This window comes from Pleurodeles waltl, chromosome 5 (genome assembly GCF_031143425.1).
Source record: "Pleurodeles waltl isolate 20211129_DDA chromosome 5, aPleWal1.hap1.20221129, whole genome shotgun sequence".
In the NCBI taxonomy this organism is placed as follows: domain Eukaryota; kingdom Metazoa; phylum Chordata; class Amphibia; order Caudata; family Salamandridae; genus Pleurodeles; species Pleurodeles waltl.
The window spans coordinates 992,384,166-992,407,344 of record NC_090444.1 but is presented as its reverse complement, the minus strand read 5'-3'; the positions used below and the strand labels follow the sequence as shown (position 1 = coordinate 992,407,344).

The 23,179-nt window shown below is 42.1% G+C and overlaps 1 protein-coding gene across 2 annotated transcripts in view; it reads right to left on the bottom strand.

Moving 5' to 3' along the window:
- GRM1 (glutamate metabotropic receptor 1) overlaps nucleotides 1-23,179 on the bottom strand; it is a 2,296,169-nt gene that overhangs the window by 1,000,350 nt on the left and 1,272,640 nt on the right. For both annotated transcript variants that reach the window (XM_069235152.1, XM_069235151.1), the window contains exon 4: nucleotides 13,359-13,594. In XM_069235152.1, the coding sequence (XP_069091253.1) occupies nucleotides 13,359-13,594 (236 nt within the window). The remainder of the gene's footprint in view (nucleotides 1-13,358; nucleotides 13,595-23,179) is intronic.

The following is a 23,179-nucleotide window of genomic DNA, read 5'->3' as shown; positions in this document are numbered from 1 at the left end:
GGGATAAATAACAATTGCTCCTACTGACAAGTCAGAATCAGAGATTTAGGCGCTGAATTATACTTTTTGACTCAAACCTGCGGTAATGCAGGTTTGCGTCAAAAAGTATAGAGCTGCCTGGCGCCATTTTAGGACGCCAGCCGGGCGCCATATTAATGGAATGGCGCAATCCGGCGCAAAGGGTGGGCTAGTGTAAAAAAAATTGATGTTAGTCGGGTGGGTGTGGCGGTATGGGAGGTGGATGTTTAGCGCCAAAAAATGACGCTAGGTTGGTTAGAGTAAAAAAAGATGACTGTAACCAGATTAGCATCATTTTATGGCACTAAAGTACCATGCCACATGAATCCTGCCTTGGAAAAGGCAGGAGTCATGCCCACTACCCCAATGGGCAGCACAGGGGACAAGGGTCCCCTGGGCATGGCCATTGCACCCTGTACCATGTTTGGGGGCCCCTAAGGCATTACAAAAAAAAGGTAGATACTTACCTTTACTTACCTGTACTTACTTACCTGTACTGTCCCTCTGGTGTGGGTGGGTGTGTTCCTGGGGCCTGGGCAGGTCACCTGTGGACTCATTCCATGGTGTTCCACCATTATTTAGGCCCGCCTCCCTCCCGTGCACAATTTTTGCACAGAAGGATAAATAAGGCACCCGGGCCTTGGAGTAATTTTTTGCCCGGGAACGCCTAACTTGCATCTCATTGAAGCAAGGTAGTTTTCCGCAGTCAAAAAAAGACTTTAACTCCAATATTTTGATGCTAGACATGCTTAGCGTCAAAATATAAATATGGAGTTACGTTTGCGCTGAAATAGCGTAAAACAAATGACCCTATTTCAGCACAAACATGTGTATGAGAATGCCCCTTAGTCACATGAAAGTTTTGAGGAAGTATTTGTGCAAATTAATCTTGCAGCAAAGACACCATCATCAGTAAAGCAGCTATTTCAAGAGGGCAGAGCCCCCAAAAATCTAAATATTTGACTTCTCTTTTTAAGGAGTGATGCGCTGAATTACACATTTCCTCCTTACAAGGCACATTATATATATTTAATGTAAAACCTGTTATGTAAGGCTGTTTCTTGATGGAAATTGGGGGTTTATAGAACTTCATAATATGTTCACATAGTAAAACCAAACTTAAAGACCAGTTCTAAAACATTACTGGTTTACGCAGAATGAAAGATGCCCCCTTTTATAAGGTAAATCATGGATATGCACATTTGTTTTCTGCTAAGAGCAGCGATGTATGTTTCACACTGGGGGCTTCATTACAAGTTTGGTGGTCAGTGGACCGCCATGGTAGCGGTGGTGGTCCGATAGATGCAAATTTGGCGGCTGGACCGCTTGATTAGCTGAGTTTGTCACTCAGACTGCCAGGAGACCGCCAGAGGACTGCCGGCACTGCCATTGTCAGTGCAGTGGGTACCGCAGCAGTACTGACCGTGGCGGCCAATGTTGGAGATCCCTGCATTGGGACAGGCAAGGTCAATACAACCTGCAGGACCACCAAACTTTCAAAGGTGATCCCACCGCCATGGAAAGCTGGACAGTCAGGCAGGTAAGGGGCACAAAACAGTGGGCCCCAGAGGGTACAGCCCCATGAAGGGTGAGGCAGAGGCCAATGAGGGCCCCTCAAAAATGTGGAGTTCGGGGGCACACTGTGTCCCGTGCACGATGTGGTACATGGCCACTGTCCGCCTGTCATGCTGACAGGTAGGAAAGCATGGCCGGGAGTAGCTCCATTATGCTGCCCATGGAGAACTCATAATCCAGCAGTCTTGGGACCATCGGCCTGGCACCATTCCAAAGACTGCCACCACGGCGTCCGGCAGTCCAACGGCTAAACTCGCAATGAAGCACTTAGTATTTTACTCTGTAAAGAAAGATCGGCATCAATATAATGGTGCAGCTTTATTGAAGACAAAATCATTTTGTTTGGTGATTTTCAGAAGGATATGGAGATTTGGAAATTTATAGAGCTTAAGTCAATGTTGTATTTTGCTTAGCATTGGGATCAATACATTAAAAAAAATAATGACATAATAGTATCTCAGAAATTTCCCTCAAAATGCTTTGACTTGCTGCATAAATTAGTCAGTCACCTAATGTAATACTCCACTGCTCTATAGTTCCAGAAGCTAGAATTTTACGTATGAAGAGGTCTTACAACACCATTTCCAACACGTGGTGATGGTTCATCTTTGTCTGATTTGCCATCATTGAATGAATGTGAGTATGAGCAAATTTTCTTCCTGGTCAAAATCACTAGATTCTAAATGTAAAACTGTGATAAAGTGAGTTGAAGAAAGTGCCCATATAGAAATCCAAACTAGCCACTGCGAATAATAAGTGCGCCCTAAAATGGGAGACTGTCTGCAGGGACACAGATGTGTTGCCTCATATTTGTGGACAGGTTGTTAACGCTCTGGAATTACTGATTCTAAGCAGTTCCCGAGACCCAGCAGTGTACCTAATTTGCATGAATCATGGTTTTCTTGTATTCAAGCCCTTCTAAATCAGGATGGCTGCATGGGCCGTAAGACTCAATCTCATTGTTCATGGTTTGATAGTCTCTGCAGAAAGTCTACAGCTGCTATTGTCCAGACGCTCAAAGATGTTATCAGGAGTGATATCTCTATGGCCAGGAAAGATGACAAAGCTGTACTGTCACAGATAAAGGAGTGCAAAATGTGGGAAAACTTGGTATCAGCCGGTAGGGCAAGGAACTGTAAGTTATTTTGGGGTATAGTGGCCCATAGTAGCCGTTACTTGTGTTGACTACAATCTACAACCACAGACCTGGGTGGATTACTTCTAGAAGATGTATTCAGTCAAATTAAATTTGATGAGCATTGATCTAGGAGTAGCTACCTTCTCTTCTGCAAGTGTAGTCACTGTGTTAATCCAACAATTTAAAGACGCCTGGCCCTGACTAAAGCCCTGGAGATCTGTTTCAAATCGAACCCATTATTTTGGCCTTCTATTTCTTTTGCTGTTTTCTTCTATCTTGGGAGGTGGCCAAATCACAAGCTCCTGGCAGACCACGGAGATTGTTCTGATGTATAAATGAAAATGTAAAGGTGATCCAGAGGACTATAGGCCTATTAGCCTTATTAACACCTCTTAGGAATTGTTTTCTCGTCTTGTCTTAGGGATGTTGCGGGATTGGGCCAAGGAGAACGCTGTCCTTTCAGATATGCAGGTAGGTTTTAGAACAGGACTAGTACAGTGGATCAAATTCTTTGTTTCTATTGTTTATATTGGAAAACAGTGACGCTTGACAAAGACCACTTATAGGTGGTATTTGGTGATCTGAAATCAGTTTTTGATTCTATCCCTAGAGAGAAGCTGGGGGAAATGCTGAAGCAGATGGGTAATCCTTCTAACCTCTCATCTATTTTAATTAGACTGCATGATTGCAGTACTACTTGTGCTAGATATCGAAGCAATGGGGAGCTAATCGACCTCTTTAAGATTGACACTGGTGTTCGACAGGATGTGTGTGGCAAGACACTGTTTTCGCTTTACATTAATGATTTAATAAAAGCCTTCCCTGGGAATGATGCACCTACATTGGGACCACATAGAATTTCCACACTACTTTTTGCAGATGACACACTTTTAATCTCCAAAAACCTCATGTGGTCTGGAGGCGATAGCAGATCGTTTCTTAAAACTTACATTTTGGCAACATCAGGGGCCTTGAGCTAAATATTAACAAAGCCTATATTTATACTTTTTTAGCACCGCATTTGCGTCATTTTTTAATGCGAAATCAGCACAAACTTACAAAATAAAATTGTATTTTGTAAGTGTGGCGCTAAAAAAGTATAAATATGGGCCTTCATTTTTATATTTTGTTTATCTGGGGGTCTGCCTATCGCAAAAAAATAATTGGTCCAAGCATAATACTAGGTGTGACTTGAAACTCCAGCAAGAATCAGGTGCTGTAATTTAAATGTGCAAAAAAGCCCATGAATGTTAGCTTGCTCCAGCCGTGGAGATTTATAGTTTGAAAGTGAAAAGCTCAGTCATGTATGGCGCAGAGCTATGGGCCCCTGACAAGGTGGATGATCTCTGTATGGCAGAGAAAAGGTTTGCCAGGAGCCTTCTCAAACTCCCTCAAAGTGCCCCTAATCTTCCCCAATTTATGGATATTGGCATTTATCAAATTACCCGTAGTGCTATACTCCAACCCTTCATGTGTTGGCATTGGCTTTGGATCACTGAGGATCTGGAATCCTTTAGAGCATTGACAAAAGCAGTGACATAATGAAACTTGAGGAGGCTCACCTACAAGGTACATGGAGGGGGGCTCCCCCACATACTCAGTCAGGAGTTCCAAAGCCAGGGGCCCCTACTCCTGTGCAAAGTGGCAGCCTGTGCATGGTACCTGACAGTGTGCTGCTGTGGGGCCCTCTGGAGCTCAGGGGACCACTTGAATCACAGGGGCTGTGGTTCTATTGCTATGGCACTGGATGCAAATTATATTAAGTTCCCCGTGTAGTGAGAAGATTCTGTGGGTGGCATATATTAAATCTATGCTCTGTGAGATTGTCTGCCCTCCCTCTGGGATACCTCACACGCAGCTAAAGCAGTATCTTGCTGCGCGGGTAAGATCATCTCATGGAGCACCTGTGGTTGCGAGAACATAAGTACGTAAAGGCTGGGAGTCTTAAAGACTTGTTCTTAAACCTCAATATTATCCCTTTATATAGACTATTCCTTGACACTCTACCAGGGGCTACCCCTTTGCAACTTTATTCAAAATGGAGGTATGGGATTTTCCCTGTGAACAGCTTTTGTGTCAAATGGGGTGAGAAATACTGCAGTTCCAGCAAGTGCCCTTCCTGTAATCTAACTTCTGAAACATTACACCATCTTGCCTTTTTCTGCCCTGCTTATGCTCGGTCATGATCAAAATGGTTACAACCTAAGTGTAAACTTGTGGGTTTCTGTCATTATGTGCTTGCTCTACTTATATTACACTTGGATATGAGAGAAGTGATAGTTAATGGCATGTCAAAATGTTTGCATGCTGCCTGGCTTTTTCCTAATTGCAGTGTCCAATGCTGAATCCTTGCTATGCTTACAGTGGTAGCTGTAATCTCCATTGGTCTTTCTACTTACAGTTTTCTTGAATTTGCGCTTTAGTTTTTTCAGTGACTAATGTTTTTTATTCATTTTTTTATTGTACGTAAGATTCTAGGAGTTTTGGCTGGTGTTATTGTAAGTGCCTAATGTATTTAGATATAATTCTAGTGCGCAGGGATGTTTATACCAAGGCATTTCTGTTTTATTTTTAAGAGCATTGGCACAAGCAATTGTATTTGATTGATTGGTTGCATTTTATTTTCAAACATTCTGTAAATATTGTTTTAAACTTGCATATTTTGATGGATGTATGTTTTATGGATTGTTGTATCCAAAATAAATGGCTTTGATGATGATGAGAAACCCAAAACTTTTAATCTTCAAAAAGTTGAGTCTCCAAATTGGAGCGTATTGTTTTTTTATATTAAAGTACTACAGTTTCACTTCGGGTACAAATGAGCTAAGGTTTAGCTTCTGAATGGGATGGACCGGTTCACAAATACATTTATGAGTACAGGAAGTGCTCTTAGGTCCAACTCACACAGATAAGTTTGCATGTGTATATCTACACCGATAGCTAGGTATAAATCTTTGCGTTTTCATATTCACTCATTTTCAGTGGAAATTTCCATCCAAGTGTGGACTTAAATGTCTCTACCTACTTAAATGAGGGGATGGAGACTCCTACGACCTAATTTAAGATTGTTCATTTACTATTAGTAACATTCCACCTGATTGTAGAGATATTTGCAACAGTGACATTGATCTATAAGATTAGGAAAATATAGGGACATTCAATAAAGGTGATTGCTTTTTTGGAGTAAAATGAATTTAATGTAAAAACATGTAAAATAATTTTAAGCAAATAATATTAAACCCGGATTATTTAAAGAAAAAAAAACATACAGTACACTACCCCCTGAAATTCAGAAATTAACTCTGTATTAAATTGTTAACTTATTTAACTGCAATATTTAAAATGTAAAAACAGTATTATTAATAAAATAAATCTGAATCATTATAACTTAAATGTTATTTTTAACAATACTTGAAAATTAAAATCCCCCATCTTCATTAACATTTTTTAAAAATTTTAAACTTGTAAAACTAAGTTATCAACGCTATTTAATTTAGTTTTAAGTGTATTACTTAAAAAATAACACAACCAATATCAATTAATTTTATAAATTGACTTATAGCGACAGCTTCTTACAGTTAACATAAGGACACAATCTCAAGCAGATAAAATGTCAGCAGGTTGTGGTGAGGATATGCCTTGAAGCAAAACAACACTTTCTGCATTTGTGCACTGTCAAGTACCAGCATCAGTCTTCTTAGTATGTCTCTGCATTCAGAAAACATTCGAAACTTTAAAGGCGTCTAAGCATTCACAAGTCAGAAAACTTAAACCTCACGACTCAGGAAGTAAGTATAGATGTTTAAAAAAATTTTAATTAAAAAATATGACAATTAGAAAATGAACCACTTTCTCAAACATGACAACTCTGAACAGAATACATTGGGGGTTATTCCAACTTTGGAGGAGGTGGTAATCCGTCCCAAATTTGACGGATTTACCACCAGCCGTATTACGAGTTCCATAGGATATAATGGACTCGTAATACGGCTGGTGGTATATCCGTCACTTTACCGTCACTTTTGGGACGGATTACCACTTCCTCCAAAGTTGGAATAACCGCCATAGACACATATATTATGCAGGCAGGGAATTGTTAGTGATGTGGGCATCTGCAGTCTCCAGCAATGAATATATGGAGACAGAAGTTCACTACATGTGTATTTACATGTATATTTAAAATGCAACTGGCTATTCAAGTGACATTGCAATAATTGCTACTCAAGCCAAAGATAGCGAGTACAAGCACATTTAATACCAACCACTAGGGTTCAACTGCAGTAAAAAATGGGCTTTGTGTCCTTCAGTGAAAACATAAACATGGCAAGGTGACTAGTGAGTTTATATATATATATATATATATATATATATATATATATATATATATATATATATATATATATATATATGCAAAAAACACCCTGAAAGGGCCTTGGTTTAATATATATATATATATATATATATATATATATATATATATATATATATATATTCAGAAAAACTGGTGCAGTGTAATCGCACACCAAGGGCTGCACAACATCCAAATAGGCTCGTAAAAATGTAGAGTCAGAAGCCACTTGTGATTAATTTCATTGGCTGCTATTTATTGAAAAAAGTTTAAATGCAGGTTAAATTCGAACCGCATAAAAAGGTATAATAAGCACAAAAAGAGTCAATAATGTGCCCACCAAGAACAAACACACGCTGTCCCAACCAAATGTCAACGCGTTTCGGCAAAAGCCTTCAACAGGACATATATACTGAAAAAAACAAAGATTACAGAGACGTTATTGATAGACTCACATTTTAAACTTACAAAACCTAAGAAATTTGCTAGTTACCTTTAGAGTTATCTCAAGTAACTATAACTCGTACCCTAAGATAACTATAACTTGCGCCCCCATCATGCATAGTTTTTTTCATCAAAACTTTTACTACAAATATTACATTGATATTATCAATGATGTTATCAAAGATGTCATGCTTGCCACAATTTGTGGGTAATTAGTAGTGCATGGTGAGGGTGTGTGTTATAGTTACCTTAGGACATGAGCTATAGTTACTTGAGGTAACCATAGCTATAACTGGCGAATCTTCTAATGTTGAGTATGCTTAAAATGGGAGCATAACTATAACGTCCCTGTAACCTTTGTTTTCTTCAGTGAGTTTCTATGTTTTTAAGAAATTCCATTTCCTAACTATAACGTCCCTGTAACCTTTAGTTTTTTCAGTGAATGTCTATTTTTTTTAATGTATAGCAATTTTCATTACTATATGCTAATCCAACTACCTGCGTCCAGGCCCTGTGGCCATCCCCCTATAAGCACCCAACCTTACACCATGCACAGCCTTCACCCATGTGCAGCAGAGGTTTCTCGCAAGACCTGGCCTGCAGCCAGACCCTGCGGCCAACCTTCCTACCCTCCCAACCCCATCTAGCGCATTGCCCTTTGCCCATTCATGGCGGGAGTTGTACGCAGCCTCTCTGGGTGTGAGAATAGGTGTGAGAAGTTGAATCTGGGGGTGAGAGTGGGTGTCAGATTGTCAATGTAGGTGTGAGACCGCATACATAAGTGTTTTAGTGGGTGCGTCAGTGTGTGCATGAGGGTGTCAGCAGCTCTGTGACAGTCTGAGCGGGTGTGTGAGTGGCTGCGTAACTGTCTGAGTGTGTGTGTGAGTGGGTGTGTGAGGGTCTGACTGGGGCTGTGAGTGAGTGGATGAGGGTCTGAGTGGGTCTGTGAGTGGGTGCTTGAATATTTCAGGGGGCCTGTGAGTGGGTGCATGAGTGTCGGAGTGGGTCTGTGAGTGGGTATGTTCGTGTCTGAGTGGGTCTGTGAGTGGGTGGGTAAGTGTCTGAGTGGGTGTGTGAGTGGAAGAAATTGAATGAAAGAGAGACAGAAAGAGAGAAAGAAAGTGAGAGGGAGAGATATAGAGAGTTTTTTTAGGCTTGGATATCTCATATACTTAGAATGAGATATTTGTGTCATATTTAAAATAAAAAAACTTATGTATATATATTTTTTTCAATATAATAACTTGTTTTTATAAAAAAAAGGGGAAATGAGTCCAGCTGGACTCAAATCCCCAATGCTCAGTGTGAAGTTCTCTGACCTTTATACTGCGCTATGGGTATTCTATATTTTTTTTTATTCTTTTTTTTTAGCCCTTTACTAGCTATCTAGGGTCACGAGGGAGCCCTCAAGGGTTCCCCCACGGTCCCTACTTATTTATGTATTAATTTTTCAAATATATATTTTTTTTAAATAAAAAGCCCTTTAGGGCTATCAAGCTTTGACTGCAGCTCCGAGCCAGCTGAAGCATTTCATCTCTGTCCCCTGCACATGTGCAGGGAAAGGAGATGAATGCTTCAGATTTTGGCAGCGTGACCTGCTTTACAGGTCCTGCTGTCAAAACCCAAAGTGTTTTGCTGTGGCTTGGCTGCCGCTGCAAACAGCTATGCCCGGGGGGTGGGCACCCTGTGACATAGCAGGAGCCGGCAGTAGGGACTAGTAGTCCCCAGGGCCATCAGTGGCTCCACAAGGGGTGCGGAGCACCGCCCTGCCAATGTGCACACAGGCACAGGGAGATGGATGCCCTAGGGCTTTAAATATTTGCCCTGGGGAGTTGGTGATCCACAGGACATCGGGGGAGGGGCATGTGCCCCCCCACATATTTAATTAAAGCCCTTGGGAGGTGGTGGTCCCCAGGCCAGGGGAAGGCGGTGCACAGCCCCCTACACATTATTAATGCAATGCCCCAGGGAGGTGGTGGTCCCCAGGGCAATGGGGGAGGCCCTCGACTTACCCCTCATATTTAATGAAAGGCCTTGGCAGGTCGTGGTCCCCAGGGCAGCAGGGGGGACAGGCAGCCCCGCACATTATTACTGTAAAACCCTGGGGAGGTGGTGGTTCCTGGGGCAGCGGGGGGCACACGGCCCCCCTGCATATTTAATGAAAACCCTGGGGAGGAGACTGTCACTGGGGCAGGAGGAGGGGGCTAGGAGTCCTCCCCATACTTTTACACCAAAGGCCCCGGGACTTGGCCCACCGGGGACATTATATTAACGAAGCGCAGGAGACCACACTACTTTTTTTTAAATTCATTTATGGTGGATTCACCACGACTCTGTTCATAAATATTTTTTAAAAAAATGCTTTTCAACCCAGGGGTTGTCCCTTTCGACCTCACCAACAGAGCTAAGGGGTCAGGGTGTTTGTACCCTGGCCCCTTTTGTTTATTTTTCACTTTTTTTGGGGACTAGGCTTCAGCCGAGTCCCAAGATGGCTGCCAACACTTCCTTGTTGAAGTGTTGGCAGCCAATCAGATATCAGCATGGGGACAGTTGGATCCGCGGAGGATCCCCGTCCCTAGATATCTAAATTTTTTGGCCTTAAATTACTCCAAAACTATTGAACGGATTCACACCAAACTACAAAAAGCAGAATCTAGCTTGGTGCCAAATGTGGTGTCATTTTATTCAGTGGTTCAAGCTGTAGGCATGGTTAAAGGTCCTATGGGAAAATGGCTTAGGTCTAAAGGATAATGTTTGGTTCATAGCCTCTTATGATTAGAGTAGACGTAGTCTGATTGTTTAAAGCAGGAGTCTCTGGCCTTTTCAAAAACAACAGTTACTTATGTTTAATTAAAATCATCCAAGCTACTAATATTAGTAGGGCTGTAATCATGACCAAATCAAGCCAGATTTCATTAGTGACCACCCTATGTGAGATTACGGACAGTAATCACCTGAGTGCCTGAGGCAGGATTACAGACAGTAACAAAAAAGATTTATTGCTTTGGAGTGCCTTTACATGGGTAATACATAAAGGCCATATATGCAATGCGCCTGGCACCAGTGTAACAATATTAGTAACTTGTCCTCCCAGTGCTGCTCAAATATCTGCTTTTAATATATTTTGAACTTTCTCCAAACATGAGCTAATGAGTTTTGAAAATACACTTGTTTTTCAGTTTTGATATACATTTATTATTTCAAGCAACCAAAAGCTTCTAATTTACTAGCCTGGATTGCGCATTCAACAGCTGTTTACTGGGACCTCGATAGCCACCAGTTGGAGAAGTTTGGTTTAAAGCGTCTACATTTCAAGCATGTTAATTTAAAGTCAAAATCCGAAGGTGAAGACAGCCAATGCGGCAAAGTCCTGCATTCGGGGAGTTAAGGCGACCAACGCTCAGCAATACAAAGCATTCCCAGGCCTCAATTAGCAGGGTTGAATGTGATAATTAATCAACCAATAAAATTTAACACCAAGGTGTCTCTAACTGACTGGGTGTTATAATCATCATATAGAACCCTACCTCATGACAGATATAAGCTTTCATCCTGGATGTGTGTGGATGAAACCCGCATCCATTGCTTAGCAATTGGGAGAACTATAATAATGCAAGCAGTATATCTCCCAGACCCTTACATTTTGGCAACTGCCAACTATTTGTACCCTTTTACCCACGGCCCTCACAGATCCATCAGCCATAAAATAATCTGCCATTGCAGTTTCTCCTAAAAAATCTGACTTGAATAGCAGACTTGAAACCCCGAGCATAGTGTCTGCAAAAAAGAAGAAAGTGATAGGCCAGACGACCCAAATGAAAACTGGCCCTATCGTTTTATTTTTCATCTGCTGGCTCAGCCAGCAGTAGAGGGAGAGGTGGGGCAGGGCCACGAGAGGTGGGAGAGGGGAGGAAGAGAGAGTGCACCTAAGTGCGCAAGTGTGTTTGGACAGCCATCTCAGGCCAGCCAAACACACATGTGCACTTAGGTTTCTCCAGCCCGCCTGTATTAAACAGCTGGGCTGGAGAAACTGCACAGACCCCAGGACTGTGTCTGAGCGACAGTCACTGCCACTCAGACCAATCCTGATGCTGCTTTTATGCTATGTTTAGCAGAAAAGAAGCACCATGATTGCTGGGGAGCCTGTGCTAGTGGAGCGAGGCAGCTGGAGGCGGCGGAAGATGGGCAGCGCAATGAAAACGGTATTTTTTTTATTTTTTTTTAAAGAATGTTGTTTCCCCATCATCCCCCGTCGTTGTCCCCCTTGACATTTGCGGCCGCATGAACCCCTGTGTACCACTCATCTTGAAAGGAAGTCAAGTGGGGTATCTGCCTTTCAGCAATAACCCAGTCTGATGAAGCAGATGCACCAATATTATCAGGGGGATTTTCTGGACAGAACAATTTTCCTGATTATGTAGTAATAATAATAATGGCGGTAATAATAATAACAGCAACAAACTAATAATAATAATAATAATAATAATGATAATAAATTTTGCCTTCAATGAGCACTGATAATAACAAATTATTAGCAAACTTAGTATTAGTCCAACTATCATTATTGGAGGAAAGAAGTTCCAGTTGCTGAAGTATGGGTGTAGAACACCCCTGTGGTAAAGATGTTCCACTGGGGGTATAGTGCTGTTTTTACACATGACTAGGGACATTTTCAGACTCATGAGAAGGACGCAGAAATGATAGTTACTCCACTGTGGAGGATACCTCAGCATGGCTGAAGAGGAGAGATGATCCATTGGAATCAGCCTATCTTGAAGTGGATCAATTTAAATGAGAGCTCAACCTTCTTTATGTCCAGAACTATGTTGCACTCTCAGGACTTTGTCCATAAGGAACAGGATAGAATTGTACTTATTCCGCTAGAGGAGCTAACAAAATGACCCATCATCTCTTAACAAAAAATACCCGATAGCACAGTATTTCTGCCCTTCCTGCCGGAGAACAACCAGGAGTAGGAATGAATCCCAGATTTAGAAGAATAAAGGATAACCTGACTGTGCAGCATCCTGCCTGATCTCCAACAACAATCTGCCTTGACAGGTTCCCTGCTGATCAACAACATTTTCTGTTATGTCCGCTCTCCGAAGTCAGTGGATAATCCACCTATCCACCATATTGAGAAGTGTAACTGATTCATTGCTGGGGGAGAATGAGCTGAAGCTGCCATCAAACCACTCATGAAAAGTAGTAGCTTTTCCATGCAGTATTCCTCCTTTCCTAGCCTATATTTCAGTGACATCCATGCTACTCAGCTTCTGCCAGGAATTAACTCACATCAGCTCCACCTCTCAGAAGATCTGTCAATCAGAGAGTAAGCAAACACTTAAGCCACACATACACACATACAAGAGCCATGTCATTCTATATTCCCTGCCTAAATGACAATTATGTGGATCACAATTACCAGAGGTAAAGAGGTTAGTACACCTGATTATCACTTCGTATATTAAAGGGCTCCCCCTGTTAAATAATGGGAATTAAAACCTGCAGATATGGAGGTAAACACATGTGCATGTGGATTTTGTGCCGAAAGAAGCAATTTCCAAAACGTATAATTCGACTTTATTAGATTGGAATGATGCACAACCAACACATCCAATAAATACCATACCCACCATATTGGTTTTAGTAGATAAAATAAAGGCCATCTCACAGTGAGACCAACAGCAGCATAAAACTAAACCACAACACCATAATGACTACAAATGGCACTGGAAGAAGTCAATCTCTAGGATATCTGAGGTATAGCAACCCAAGCACATTTGTCCCAGTAGCCACCTACTCCATGCATTTAATAAGGAGGATGGTCCTTACCTTTGCAGATTTTTTTAACATTGCGGTTCTCTTGTGGGTGCCCTGGGATGCGGCACTGGAATCGATGCTGCCAGAATTCCTTAAACCAGGGGTTGCGGGTGTTGGTGTCTAGTCGCAGGCCTAGGAAATACTCATCGAATGACATGACTTCTTCAGACTGCAGTTTAATTGTGATGCCCCCATTAGCTTCAGCTTCGTATCCTTCAATGACTTCATCTCTGTCGGCCCAGCCATCGCTAAAAAGAGACAGAGGTGGAAATTCATTGTAAACAAACTGTGATCTCTGAGAGCTGCGTCACAGGGAGAAGAAGACGGCTATGCAGGTTTAAATCTCCTGTTTCAATTTGCCCATTGTAAGGAAGGGAGAAATCCCACAATTGCAGACCAACAACGATACACAGAAAGACTTTTTTTATTTTTAGGATTCTGAAATAATGAACATTGTGAATTTATTTAATATGTTAGGTATGTATCGCGGCCATGGGTATTTAGTTATTTTAACTACTGAACTTCTATGAGCAAAATCACCTCAGGAATTTGAAAGTTTTATTATTTCATACTCTTTATCTCATCCTTTACTGACTGTTCACATGCTGCACCTCAAAAAAAAAAAAAAAAAAACATTTTTGTAGCGTCAAGGGGAACAATGAGATGTACCATCCTGTATTCCCATCTACGGGACAACGGCTTTCCCCATCTGTGTCTGAAACCAACACACTACGTAACTTCATTATCTCCCAGGGCACACTTCTGACCGCTTTCCTGTGGAGTGGTCTGATCTCTTGCAAATTTCTTTCCATCTATTCTTTGCTCACTCAAAACCTTTTGTCAATTCAAGAGAGAAAAATCATGGTTGCATGACACTAAAAACATTGACATCAACAACATGGCTAAGAAGGCTCGGGGTATCCTTCCCACCCCTGATCCTTAGGGGGACATTAATTCCCCAACAGAGGAATAGAAAAAGTGCATTGGTAACATATTTAATGAATTCTTTCTAACCTTTTATATGCAGATGACCTTGTCCTAACAAGTTGCACCTAGGTGGAGCTTCAGCACCTACTTAACATCGTGCAGGATGACACTAGAAAAAATGGCTTAGCAATCAATTTTGAAAAAACAAAAACTATGACAATCAATCACACAAGACGAAATCACCTGCACTGGTTCCTAGATGGGAAGTGGCTCGACATAATAGAAGAATACAAATAACTGGGAGTCATTATCGACAAAGCTGGATCCTTCACCACACAGAAGAAGGCAAGGAAAAGGAAAGGTATCGCACTAGCTGTTGTGTTTAAACAACTATAGAATAAACTCAGTGGGCCGACCATGATGCCGCTCCTTCGCATAGTCAACGCAAAACTGATGCCTACCATAGTTTTTGGGAGAGAAGGTATGACAAGGATTGATGCAAAGTACTTGGAAAACATCTTGACTAAACATACAGAATGATTTTCCACCTTCCCGCCTATACCTCACACGTGCAGATAGGGCTGGAAATTGGTCTAAAGGGGCAAACCATGGCAAGGAGTTCAGCCTATATTAACTGTTGGGATAGAATTAGGAAGGTAGCTTCAAACACCTTGAACCTTCAACTATGAAAAGACTCCTGGAAAGCCAGAGTATATCTCAAGGAGTCTCTCACTAAACTGGGTTCACGTCACTTAGGGAGATTCCCACCAGGGAGCTGTGCTTCAAGAAACTGGTGTAGTACATACAAAAATGGTCCTACGCCAAAACCATACAAGGTATCTAAGTCAATTAGTGTACCTCAGTCCTATACAGTGATTGCTGGACTTTTGCTTATGCAGGGTCATCCCCAGTCTTTTTGCCTCCTGCCTCCTATTTTTTTCTGACCTGTTGCTGTTGGCTTTTCAACTCTGAGCACTTTACCACTGCTAACCAGTGCTAACGTGCATATGCTCTCTGTGTAAATTGTATGTAATTGGTTCATCCATGATTGGCATATTTGATTTACTAGTAAGTCCCTAGTAAGGTGCACTAGAGGTGCCAGGGCCTGTAAATCAAATGCTACTAGTGGGCCTGCAGCACTGGTTGTGCCACCCACATAAGTAGCTCTGTAATCATGTCCCAGACCTGCCACTGCAGTGTCTGTGTGTGTATTTTTACACTGTAAATTCGACTTGGCAAGTGTACCCAATTGCCAGGCCTAAAACGTCCCTTTTCTTACATGTAAGGCACCCCTAAGGTAGGCCCAAGGTAGCCCCAAGGGCAAGGTGCAGTGTATGGATAAGGTAGGACATATAGTAATGTGGTTTATATCTCCTGACAGTGAAATACTGCCAACTTCGTTTTTCACTGTTGCAAGGCCTGTCTCTCTCATAGGATAACATGGGGGCTACCTTTAAATATGATTAAAGTGTAGATTCCCCTAGAGAGTAGATGGACATGTGGAGTTTGGGGTCCCTGAACTCACAATTTAAAAATACATCTTTTCGTAAAGTTGATTTTAAGATTGTGCGTTTGAAAATGCCACTTTTAGAAAGTGAGCATTTTCTTGCTTAAACCATTCTGTGACTCTGCCGTGCTTGTGGATTCCCTGTCTGGGTCAGTTTGACAGTTGGGTTGTTTTTCACCTCGCACTAGACAGTGACACAAAGGGGGCTGGGGTGTAACCTGCATTTCCTGATTAGCCATCTCTGCTAGGAGGGAGGGGTGGAGTGGTCACTCTCATCTGAAAGGACTGTGCCTGCCTCTGACAATGCCAGCTCCAACCCCCTGCTCTGTGTCTGAGGCCTTGCCTGGGCAAGGCAGGATTTCACAAGTAGGTGTGAGTCCCCTTTGAAGAAAGGTGACTTCAAAGACTAAAATGGGTATAAGAAGGGCACCCAAATCTACAGACTTTAGAAACACTTCTGGAACCAAGAGGAACCTCTTCCTGGAGAAGAGCTGATAGCTGAGGAAGAAGTGCTGCCCTGCCTGTGCTTTGTGGAGCTTTCCTGCAGTGCTGCTTCTGCCAGAGTAAGAGGGCAAAGACTGGACTTTGTGTGCCTTCCATCTTGTGAAGAAATCTCCAAGGGCTTGAGTTAGAGCTTGCCTCCTGTTGTTTGAAGTCTCAGGGACAGCAAAGACTTCTCTCTGCCAAAGGACGCGCGTCGGTACGGGTAGGTGAATCTGCCTACACGAGGAAACTGAAAAATTTTAGTTCCTTGCTCTGACAAGCGATCCTTATTGAGCCCTATTCTGAAATTGGGGATGGGCAACCTTATTTAACGAGTTGAACTAAGTAAGTGACCAAATTTTTTCAATCATTATTGACTACTTGAGTTCAGTTTTTGGAGAAGTTTTTTTCTCCTGATGAAGCGTCATTGGATCCGGCTGGACCACTTAGAAGCGAAACATGTAGACCTGTTAGGGTGAGGGACCATAGTTGGTTTTACCCTCCCTTTTGTAGTGTGAGTAGGTGAACATTACTTTCACCCTTTACTCCTCTCTGTGTTTTTTAACCTTGGTCCCCATCATATCAATTGCTGATTAAAACTATGACCTATATTCTATGATGGTGAACCAATTTTAATTGTTTTTCTCTCTCCATTATTGCTTGGGTACTAAGGATTGGGTACCTACTTGATAACCATTTATCTATCTTTTTCGTTTTGCTACTATCTGAGCATTTTGGTTAAGAGCACCCCTTTTAGGGGAGCCCGTCAGGCATTGCAATACCAGCCTGGCGAGGAGCTTTCCCAATGATGAAGCCAGTCATCCAGTGTGATGCATGAGGGTTCTTGCTCCTGATGAATTTGGATCACCCCTGGTATTCTACTAGGTTTTCCTTTGTGGAACAGTGTACTTTTTTTGCTTTAATGGCTCTCTCTGCCAGCACCTGGAGTCTCTGGAGAGACTCCTGCTCTGACAAGTGGTGCCCTATCTAGTCCCTGGGCCCTTGAAAGGAAAGCTGGTGGAATCCAAGGAAATCGACTTCGGCCGACTTCGGACCGATGCCGCTGCTGAATCCGGTAACGCCGCCTGCACCTGACACCGTGACCTTCACTGGAATGCGACGCTCTTTGCAGGCCCGACGCCGCAGCAGCCCCGCTGAAGTCCACGACTCCGTGGAAGCCGCCGCACCACGTCGTGACCGACGCCGCTCGAAGTGCGCGGATTCAACGTTTCGCACAGACACCGCGATCCCCGACTTTGCGCAACGGCTTGTTTTCACTCTTCACCAAAGGTACTGTACTTGGGGGTCTACACGACTCCGTGTCCGGCGTCGCTGGTGCCGGCTTGTTGGAAACGACTCCGTCACGACGCTGTGTTAACATCTCATCGAAGCATTTTTGCTTCTAAGTGCTATTTTTGAGTTTAATCTTTAAAAATTCATAACTTGACTTATGTATGTTGGATTTTTGTTTTGTTTAGATAAATATTTCCTATTTTTCTAAACCAGTGTTGTGTTATTTTGTAGTGTTTTCATTAAGTTACTGTGTGTGTTGGTAGAAATACTTTACACCTAGCGCTCTGAAGTTAAGCGTACTGCTCTGCCAAGCTACCAAGGGGGTAAGCAGGGGTTAGCTGAGGGTGATTCTCTTTTACCCTGACTAGAGTGAGGGTCCTTGCTTGAACAGGGGGTAACCTGACTGTCAACCAAAGACCCCATTTCTAACAGTGATCAAATAATCAATCAAAAGAAAGAGAAGGGGAGAGAACATAGGAAAAAACAAAAAAGGGGCACACTTATGTGAAACAATTTCAAATGTATTAAAAATATATTTACATCATTTGAAAAACAACGGTTGCTCCTTTTTGTACCCACAAAGTGATTGAAAAGAAGTGCTTGTGCATAGATATAAAAAAAGAATACAAGAGGTGAGAAACAAAAATAAACATTTCAAAGTCCATTGGTCATAGCCTGTCTGTGTCCATGTTGATTGACCAATAGCTGCTCTATCAATATAGGGTTACCGTTACTATCCCTGTATTCCCCATTCAAAATTACACAATCCAGTACAGGCAAATTTGAAAGATTATTGTCAATGTTTCGACCAAAAGAAAAAGGAGCTAATTAAAATCTTACCGCTGGGTCTTCATCTGGAAAAAATACAAACAAAAAAGGGGGTAACCTGGAGTAGTGCACTATCCGTCCTATGAGATGGGGGTAAAGGAGAAACATTGAAAGGAATCATGACTTCTCATCAATGAGGACTATATCCATAAAAACCTGAGAGCTGAATCACAAAGCTCCCCGGAGTGCGGCCTCAAAGTACATCTTGTAATCACTAAACGTGCTGTAGATAACTAGCCAGTTTCCCTGCTGGTGGGAAATCCCTCCCAGAAATAATCTGCAAATACATGCTCTTGCACCAATGTATCCCTGTCTCCCTTTCTCGCTGGTGAACTGGTGAGCAAAACCACCAAGTCCCTCTCCATGTCAGAGGACAAGGCTGCTTTATCCAAAAGAAGCCATGCTTGGCTAGTCCTGAATAACTACAGAATGCCCAAGCCTCAACTATATTTTTAGGTAGGGTACAATAACTGTGTTAAAGGGAAATTCCTAAAAGATTGCTTCAAACTGCTCCCATCACAGTTACACTTACATCCGTGGCAGAGAAACACAGGCCAGAGCAGGCGTTGATTATGCAATGAGCGTGGACTTACCTCACTTAATATGCACCTGCAGAGATTTCATATGGGATCAGAGACTACTCTTAAAATCATCTTTTACTCAAAAGGAAATCCGCACATGAAGGATGGTCATGTTGGCCTGCTTCGCCCCAGCAGATCAGCAACTGAACTGTAGCTGAGTGAAGATTCTCAGAAGGGTGGAACAGAAAATGGTGGCACTACCAACACTGCGGGAGCATCCTAACACTCTAAGGCCCCTTTGCCCCATAGACAATCGCATTTACTCAGCACTTAATTAATTTAAATATAGCTATTAGCTATTTCCAGCATCCAAGATTGAGCTAGTGGGAACCTGCCAAGTGGAGATTAGTTCACACCTCACCTCCTTGGCATGTCTCATCCAACAGGCAACAATTGCACATCCAGCTTACCAGTGCCTGCCAATCTTTGCAAACTTGCGCAACAGCATCCAAAAGTTTACACAGACAAGGTGCAGGTGTCCATTGAACAAACTGCCCAGACTACGTCTCCCCACTAGTAAGTATGTAATTTGGAACCCGGATAGACCAACCCTGAGCCCTATTTACTCCCTGCTTACTTTGCACATCTTGTCCGACAGGAATCAATTGAACATCCTACTTACCACTACCTTCCAAAACTTTGCGAATTTGCTCAACAGTGTCAAAAGTTTACCTAGGCAAAGGGCTGGAATCCACTGAATAAAATGCCCATACTGCAACTTGCCGCTAATAAACATTTAACTTGGCACCTGGACAAACTAGCGCTGAGCCCTGCTTATCCCTCTGAACTGAGACAATGGGGGAAGAATGTATCGCTAAAGTGGGTGTGCAAGCTAAGGGGATCAGCTGTGCACTTTACTTGTACTTTGGCAACTGTTTGTGCACTCCTTGCACTAAAGTGCCTTCGCGTTTTCTGCACATTTATCTTGAAATTGCAGCTTTTTAACGTGATGCAATTATGGACACTAGGGCCTGTATTTATACTCCGTTTGCGCCGAATTAGCGTCGTTTTTTTCGACGCAAATTCGGCGCAAAACTAACGCCATATTTATACTTTGGCGTTAGACGCGTCTAGCGCCAAAGTATGGGCAAATAGCGTCATTTTTTTGCGTGAATGCCTTCCTTGCGTTAATGAGATGCAAGGAAGGCGTTCCCGTCTAAAAAAAATGACGCCGACGCAAATGCGTCGTATTTATACTCCCGGGCAAAAGTCACGCCCGGGAGGTGGCGGGTCAAAAAACCCCGCATTTGCGCCACTATTTAACGCCTGGGTCAGGGTAGGCGTTAAGGGGCCTGTGGGCTCAAAATGAGCCCACAGGTGCCCTCCCCTGCCCCCAGGGACCCCCCCTGCCACCCCTGCCCACCCCAGGAGGACACCCAAGGATGGAGGGACCCACCCCAGGGACATTCAGGTAAGTTCAGGTAAGTATAATTTTTTATATATTTTTTTTTTTTTTGGGTGGCATAGGGGGGCCTTATTTGTGCCCCCCTACATGCCACTATGCCCAATGACCATGCCCAGGGGACATAAGTCCCCTGGGCATGGCCATTGGGCAAGGGGGCATGACTCCTGTCTTTACTAAGACAGGAGTCATTTAAATGGCGTCTGGGCGTCGAAAATAATGGCACAAATCGGGTTGAGGAGATTTTTTTGCCTCAACCTGACTTGCCCCATTTTAAGACGCCCTAACGCCATTTTCCCCCTACGCCGGCGCAGCCTGGTCTACGTGGTTTTTTTCCACGCACACCAGGCAGCGCCGGTCTGCTAGCGCCGGCTAACGCCATTCCATAAATACGGCGCCCGCATGGCGCTTCAGAATGGCGTTAGACGGCGCTAAATTTTTTGACGCTAAACTGCGTTAGCGCAGTTTAGCGTCAAAAAGTATAAATATGGGCCTAGGAACTCCATCTAGAAAATTGTGTCAAAATGTGCCAAAAGCTCATCTTTGCAGGGCTTGCTTAGGAAGAACGATGACCTGTAGCATCGGCGCAGGATATATAGTAAACTTGACTAGGGTGTATCTTACATCATACTATTCATGCTTTTCAGTGGTTAATGGACCTTGGTATTTTACTATTATTTCATGTTTTTTTAGAGTTGTTATCATTTTTCAATAGTTTTATTAGCCATGCAATAATAATAAACTTGAAACAATTTAATGAATTTGCTCCACTGAATTGCATCTGTAATAGTAGGTGACCCAAGCTTTCTCTCCCCTGGTTTTCAAAGGATCTATTTCCAGAAATAAGTCGTCTGAGGCATCTGGAAAAACCCTGAAGATATGCATGAAGTTCATTCTGTGTGAGCTGCTAAAATTGTTAACAAATGTGCCATTGGAGTTATATGGGCCTTAATGCAAACAAGTAAATATGCCCTCTTCTTTCTTGCTGGGTAGGAGAGGTTAACATCATTCTTACAGTTAGTTGTTTTGAGTAACTGAGCCCTTACCCATTTGGAACACAGTTTCCATGCCAAGCTTTCCCCTAATAATCAGACTGCTGGAATTATGCAATTCTGTGTTTTCTGTTTAATTGTAGATCTGCTGTACTTGCCACATAATCTATCAACTGCTGCATAGTTTTCAAATTTTAACAACAATTGTTTCTAGCTCAGAAGGTCCAAATGTTACTTAAACAACTACACATATGTTGCTGTGCAGTGGCAGACTCTTTGGAAAGGTTAACTGGTCACTTTACAGTTGCTAATTGCTGTATTTAGGAGTTAGAATTATACCGATATGGTGATACCTTTGCCCCTGAAAGTGTTAGCATGTGTAAAAATGATGACCTAATGAAGTAATATTGTCAGGAAATGTGACACTTTATGCTGCATAATTTGATTTTTTTGGCATGTAAGTCAGTTAATGATGCCGCAAATGTTGGTCCTCTTCTACCGCATAATTCCAGTGGTCCTGATAACAATTTATATGACATCTACCTTGCTGTATTTGTTCTTGCATCCCTGCCCCTCACTCCCCAAAAATAGGAATGTTCTTTATTAGCCTGTGGAATCGCTTGACTGAGCACTGGTGACTATACTCACTTGAAAGAAGCAAGAATTTTATGCACCACAACCCCTTCCACAGAAGACACTTTTCCAAACTATTTTCGGTATTAATCAAATTGTGACATGGACTTTACTAGAAGTATTTATTCTCTTTCCTCTTTCTTGCCTAACCCGCTCTTTTAAACATCTGCCTTGTCATCCTGTTCCAGTCTTTTGTAATCCCCTTAAAGGTACAACACAGGAGGAGCATGCAAATTGCCAATTTAAACAAAATTACATAAAATGTGGTTAGTTAGCATCTCGTATGAAAATTGAACATAAATGCATTCCTTGTTTGCAAAATCCAACATGTGGAATACAGTGGAAACTTGATGGTAATTTTCCCTATTACAATAAAAGGTTCATTGCATCTATACTCCTCCACCTCACCCCAGAGTTTACACCAGAAGTAAAACTGGCAGCAGATGACTGCAGCGGCTGCTCTTTTCATATTGCTTGAAACTAAATAAGGAAAGACATTATTAGAGAGGCATGCGTTTTTAATGCTTCCTTCCGACTCGCAGACTAATTAAATGCATATATTCATGTTGTTGGTTTAAACAATTACAATTTAATTGAACTTTTCTGAAAATAATGCAGTCTATGTGTCAAAGAGATTTTGCAAGGCCGTTCCAGTAGGTGCACTAATGCATAGGCGGTATTATAAATATGTAGTTTTCATTAAATAATGCTCTTACTGTAGATGAGTGACGATCTTTGCACTCCATAATAACACAAAATAAAATAGGGGATTAAAATAAGAATATTATTTCTCCCATCTGAGTTAATCAAATCAAGTGAACTTTATTGGAATGAAAAAAGAATACTAGTGCTGCCTTATTGGAGCTGTATTACTTTTCATTTTGACAAAAATGCATGTACGTACACATGGGAGAGTGGAGAATCCTAAAAATGTATCAAACCAGCTGCATCCATCTAGAACTCAGTTATTTTACTTCAGTCGCATTTAAATCTGAGGAGACAATAATGAGAGTTGTGATAACATTTTAAAAGCGTTATTAGTAGTTAGTTCTAAGATCTTTTTCTTTATCTTTATTGATCAAACATAAGTTACAGAACATAGCATATACATCATGTCTCATGACTCTATGCCTAAACTATACTTTGAAATCGGGAAAGTACATTTAAATTAATCACTTCTAAAGTAT